The sequence below is a fragment of the Rhincodon typus genome, chromosome 5 (assembly GCF_021869965.1).
Source record: "Rhincodon typus isolate 14 chromosome 5, sRhiTyp1.1, whole genome shotgun sequence".
Taxonomy (NCBI): domain Eukaryota; kingdom Metazoa; phylum Chordata; class Chondrichthyes; order Orectolobiformes; family Rhincodontidae; genus Rhincodon; species Rhincodon typus.
The window spans coordinates 407,277-413,288 of record NC_063336.1 but is presented as its reverse complement, the minus strand read 5'-3'; the positions used below and the strand labels follow the sequence as shown (position 1 = coordinate 413,288).

Here is a 6,012-nt window from a genome sequence, read left to right as displayed (position 1 = left end):
GTCTGGCATACATGTGACTCCAGACCCACAGCAATGTGGTTGACTCTTACCTGCCCTCTAAAATGGCTGAGCAAGCCCCCGACTAGACAAGCAACAGCCTGACATAGTCATACTCACAGAATCATACCTTACAGACAATGTCAGGCTGTTGCTTGTCTAGTCGGTGAGACAGCTCTCCCAATGTTGGCACTAACCCCCAGATGCTGGTGAGGCAGACTTTGCGGGTTCAACAGGGCTGTTTCTGCCGCGGTCTTTTCCGATGCCTAGGTCGATGCCAGGTGATCCGTCCAGTTTCATTTCTTTGAGGCTTTGTAGCGATTGGTTCAACTGAGGGGCTTGCTCAGCCATTTCAGAGGGCAGGTAAGAGTCAACCACATTGCTGTGGGTCTGGAGTCACATGTAGGCCAGACCAGGTAAGGACTCCAGATTGGGTTTTTCTGACAATCGGCAATGGTTTCACGGTCATCAGTAGATTTTTAATTCCAGATTTTTTTTAATGAATTCAAATTCCACCATCTGCTCTAGCAGGTTTTGAATCCAGGTCCCCAAAACATTACTGAATTTCTGGATTAATAGTCTAGCGATAATATCTCTACCTCTCTTGTGGAAACCTGGAAATGCACTGCCTGGGAGGGATGGGATGAAGCAGGAAACTTCACAATCTTTAAAAATAACTTTGATGAGTGCTTGAAGTGTCGTAACATTCCAGACTATGGCCTGCTGTGGGAAAGTGGGCCTGGTGTGGATTTAGAGTAGCGTTGGTGGTGCAGACTTAATGGGCTGAAGGGCTTCTTGTGTATTCTATGATTCCGAGACTCCTGGCAGACCCAGGAGAGGCAACACCTGTCCATTCACCCTGAAACAAGATTGGAGACTGAGCCAGCACAAAGTCCTTAGACCATTTCAGGATGATATTAGGACATTTGGTGAAATCCAAGCATAAAAGGTTTGGATGATGTCAAACTGATGGAGGGCAGAATGTGGGAGACATGTTTGTTACGAATGTGCTGGAATAGAGTTACCAAAGGCATGAAGAAGGAGTTTCGCAACAGATGAATGGAGGCAGGCATGCATGGCATAGTGGAGGCTGAAACAGGCGATGACACAAATACACAGTCAAAATGACACCAAGTCTGTAAACAATGTTCAGCCTGAGAGAGGGATTAGTTTGTGGCAGAGATCACCAAATGTAACCAGGTGAAATTTCTGCTCATCCTGCGTGGAGCCTCGAAAAAGCCGTCAAAGTTGTCAGAGCCAGTGGAGGTGTGCAGAGCTGGTGATTAGTAGAGCTGGGAACTACTCTATATGTACAGGGCCTCTGATGTTAGGGCAGTGACTAACTGTCCAGCTGATCCCAGCCCATTGCCCCAGTTCACCTCAGATTCCAGACAAACCTTTGGAGCTCCGATCGCCTGGGACAGTTCATTCTGTAGGTGATCTAAGGCAGTCTGAAAATCCTCCCACAGGATTGTCACTCCAGCCGTGCATAAATCCAACTCTTGCTCCACACTCAGGGCAGCTCCTGGAAAACTGAAAACAAAAGTGGGACAGAGACGTTCAATGTGGGAAGATTTCTTTTTATTTTTTCATGAGATGTGGGTGTTGCTGGCTCGAATATGGGGCCCATCCCGAATTGTCCTTAAACTGAGTGGCTCGCTGGGCCATTTCTGAGTCAACCACATTGCTGTGGGTCTGGCGTCACATGTAAGCCAGCCCAGGGAAGGATGGCAGTTTCCTTCCCACCTTGTAATCCCCACTCAATCATTACCATCAAGCCAGGGGATCAACCCTGGTTCAATGGACCGTAGAGGAGGGTATGCCAGGAGCAGTACCAGGGAGACTTAAAAATGAGGTGACAACCTGGTAAAAACTACCAAACAGGACTACTTGCACGCCAAACAGTGAAAGCAGCAAGTGATAGACAGAGCTAAGTGATCCCACAACCAACAGATCAGATCTAAGTTCTGCAGTCCTGCCACATCCAGATGTCAATGGTGGTGGACAATTAGACAACTCACTGGAGGAGGAGGCTCCACAAATATCCCCATCCTCAATGATGGAAGAGCCCAGCACATCAGTGCAAAAGATAAGGCTGAAGCATTCGCAGCAATCTTCAGCCAGAAGTGCCGAGTGGATGATCCATCTCGGCCTCCTCCAGTGGTCCCCAGCATCACAGATACCAGTCTTCAGCCAATTCGATTCACTCCACGTGATATCAAGAAACGGTTGGAGACGCTGGATACTGCAAAGGCTACGGGCCCTGACAACATTCCAGCAATAGTACTGAAGACTTGTGCTCCAGAACTCACCGCTCTCCTAGCCAAGCTGTGCCAGTACAGTTACAACACTGGTATCTACCCGACAATGTGGAAAATTGCCCAGGTATGTCCTGTACACAAAATGCAAGACAAATCCAACCCGGCCAATTACCGCCCCATCAGTTTCCTCTTGATCATCATTAAAGTGGTGGAAGGTGTCAGTAACAGCACTATCAAGCAGCACCTGCTCAGCAATAACCTGCTCAGTGACGCCCAGTTTGGGTTCCGCCAGGGCCACTCAGCTCCTGACCTCATTACAGCCTTGGTTCAAACATGGACAAAAGAGCTGAATTCCAGAGGTGAGGTGAGAGTGACAGCCCTTGATATCAAGGCTGCATTCGACCGAGTGTGGCATCAAGGAGCCCGAGCAAAACTGGAATCAATGGGTATCAGGGGCAAACGCTGCGGTGGTCGGAGTCATACCTGACACATAGGAAGATGGTCGTGGTTGTTGGAGGTCAGTCATTCCAGCTCCAGGACATCTCTGCAGGAGTTCCTCAGGGTATTGTCCTAGACCCAACCATCTTCAGCTGCTTCATCAATGACCTTCCCTCCATCATAAGGTCAGAAGTGGGGATGTTCGCCGATGATTACACAATGTTCAACACCATTCATGACTCCTCAGATACTGAGGCAGTCCATGTTCACATGCAACAAGATCTAGACAATATCCAGGTTTGGGCTGGCAAGTGGCAAGTGACATTCACGCCACACAAATGCCAGGCTATGACCATCATCAAGAAGAGATAATCTAACCACCACCCCTTGACATTCAATGGTGTTACCATCACTGAATCCCCTACTATCAATATCCTGGGGGTTACCATTAACCAGAAACTCAACTGGACTCACCTCATAAACACAGTGGATACAACAGCAGGCCAGAAGCTGGGAATACTGTGGCAGGTAACTCATGTCCTGACTTCTCAAAGCCTGTCCACTATCTACAAGGCACAGGGCAGGAATGTGATGGAATACTCCCCACTTGCTTGGATGGGTGCAGCCCCAACAACACTCAAGAAACTTGATACTTTCCAGGACAAAGCAGCCGCTTGATTGGCACCACATCCATAAACATCCACTCCCTCCACCACTGACGCTCAGTAGCAGCAGTGTGTACTATCTACAAGATGCACTGCAGAAACTCACCAAAGATCCTCAGAACAGCACCTTCCAAACCCACAAACACATCCATCCAGGACAAAGGCAGCAGATACATGGATACCATCCTTGCAAGTTCCCTTCCAAACCACTCACCATCCTGACTTGGAAATATATCGCAGTTCCCTCAATGTTGCTGAGTCAATATCCTGGAATTCCCTCCCTAAGGGCACTTTGGGTCTGCCTACAGTTTAAGTGGGCAGCTCACCAGCACCTTCTCAAGGGGCAGTCAGGGACAAGCAATAAATGCTGGTCAGTCAGTGACACCCACATCCCACAAATGAATTTAAAACTGAACCAGATGATTTTTATGACAATCTGCGATGGTTTCGTGTTCATCAGTAGATTCATAATTCCAGATTTTTTTTTTTTTAAACTGATTTCAAATTCCATCATCTGCCGTAATTCTATGAGGATTGCAACAGCCTTCACAGTTTCTATCCAGCCTTCCCTCGGTGTTGAATAAGATAAAGAGAATGAGTAAGACTAGGTACAAATGTAATTGAAAGGGGGAGAAAGGAGGTGGGGGAGGCAGTGAGACCATTCCCCTCGCCAAAGGCGCTGACACTCTCTCCCCCTTCATCCCCTGAAGGTGCTGACCCTCTCTCTCCCCCGTGAAGGTGCTGACCCTCTCTCTCTCTCTCTCTCTCTCTCTCTCTCTCCCCCCCTCCCCTGAAGGTGCTGACCCTCTCTCTCTCTCTATCTCCCCTCTTTAGGTGCTGACCATTTCTCGCTCTCCCCTGAAGGTGCTGCCCCTCTCTCCCTCTCTCTCCCTTCCCCCCACCAAAGATAATCATTCACTCATTTTCTATTTGGGCAGTGTCTGCTCACTGTCAGTATCAGCCACAAACGTATTAAATGGTGTAGCAGGCCCAAGGGGCTGAATGGCCTCTCCTGCTGCTTGCTCCTATGTTCCTGATGGACAGATCTCTTTGCTGTGCGGCGACAGAACGAGGGTTACTTACCAGGTAGCCTTTAAGCGGCTGCAGGCTGCATGGCTAGCATGGTTCAGCAACGCACACAGGTCACTCAGCAGATAACCCTGGGAATAGATAAAGCATTGTCACAAACACCAACACCACAGGCTCTACAACACTATCAGGGTACTAACACTCAGCTCAGTATCACACCTCTAGCCCAGTACTGATCCAATCCACCCTGCATGCAGTTCTCAAAGGCACACCAATCCTGACCAGTTGAATGAACTTTTCCACCCAAGCTGATGAAAGGAATGCAGCAGATGTTATCTATGTGAAATTTAAAAGGCGTTTGACCAAGTTCCATGTAAAAAGACGATGAACAACATTGAGGTTCATAGAACAGGAGTATTAGTGTCCATACAAGTTAATGGTTTGAGACTAGGAATAAAGTGAGTTTTGTCAGATTTTCAGACTGGAGGGTGGTGGAATATGGAGTTCCCCATAAGTCAGAGATAAATCCGTTACTAAGTCACATTCATACCACTGAATGATTTGGATATTGGAACGCTGGGAAAAATGTCAATATTTGCTGATGATTACTAAAGTTGGAAGACTGGCAAATAGCAAAATGTGATGCAAACCAGCTGGAACAAGACAAGATAACTTAGTAGAATAGGCAGACAAGTGAGAGAACGAATTGACTATGGGAAGGTATGTTCTGGCACATTTTAGTGAAGTACAGAGAGGTGATAGTAACTTCATGGCAGAGCTAAAAGATGACAGGAGCAGAGAGATCTGGGAGCGCACGTGCATCAATTTTTGAAGGAGACAGGTCATAGGTCATAAAGCCTGTACTGGCTCGGTCCCCCGGTCAGCCCGTACCGGCTCGGACCCCCGGTCTGTTTGTAGTAATGAAGTGACGGTGCCAAGTGCTCCTTTCTGGGATACTCACAGCTGTTAACTTGGCGAGCTTGGCCAGGTTGACATCCTTGCCCAGGGGGAGCTCTGTACTGAGTGCTGCCATGATGAGTTTCCTCTGGTCCTCGGAGAGACTCTCCATTCCCAGGTCATGGAGAAACAGCGTCTGGACATCAGGAAAGAGGTCCTGCAGCCGGCCCACTGTCCCAACCACCACCACTGGGTACTCACTGAAACCAAGGAGAGAAACACTCAGACACTACATCAGTCAGTAAGATAATAGTGTATCAACTGGGAGAAATAAGCCACTCGACCCCTTAAACCTGCTCTGCTATTCAACAGGATCAGATCTGATCTGCTCATGCTTCGAATTCCATATTCCTATATACCTTGCTAGTCCTCAATCCCCTGCCCAATCAGAGTCCATCTCCTTCAGTGAGCCCACCTTCTGATGTTCCACAGTCACACAATGCTGAAAGAGACCCTTCATTCTAAAACAGTGCCCTCTCGCTCTAGACTCACCCACAAGAGGAAATACCCTTTTCACATCCACCATTCAGAATCTTGTCACCTCTGACCCTTCTAAACTCTAGTGGAAACAAGCCCCATCTATCCAACCATTCCTCATAAAATAAACCACTCAGATAATGAACCTCCTTGGAATGGCCTCCAAAGCATCTACATCCTTCCTTAAA

At 47.9% G+C, this 6,012-nt stretch overlaps 1 protein-coding gene across 1 annotated transcript in view; it reads right to left on the bottom strand.

The window, feature by feature from the left end:
* LOC109939108 (peroxisome assembly factor 2-like) overlaps positions 1-6,012 on the bottom strand; it is a 29,403-nt gene that overhangs the window by 7,143 nt on the left and 16,248 nt on the right. The window contains exons 8-10 of the mRNA XM_048596602.1: positions 5,352-5,547; positions 4,445-4,521; positions 1,395-1,530 (exon numbers count right to left, since the gene is read on the bottom strand). Coding sequence (XP_048452559.1) covers positions 1,395-1,530; positions 4,445-4,521; positions 5,352-5,547 — 409 coding nt within the window. The remainder of the gene's footprint in view (positions 1-1,394; positions 1,531-4,444; positions 4,522-5,351; positions 5,548-6,012) is intronic.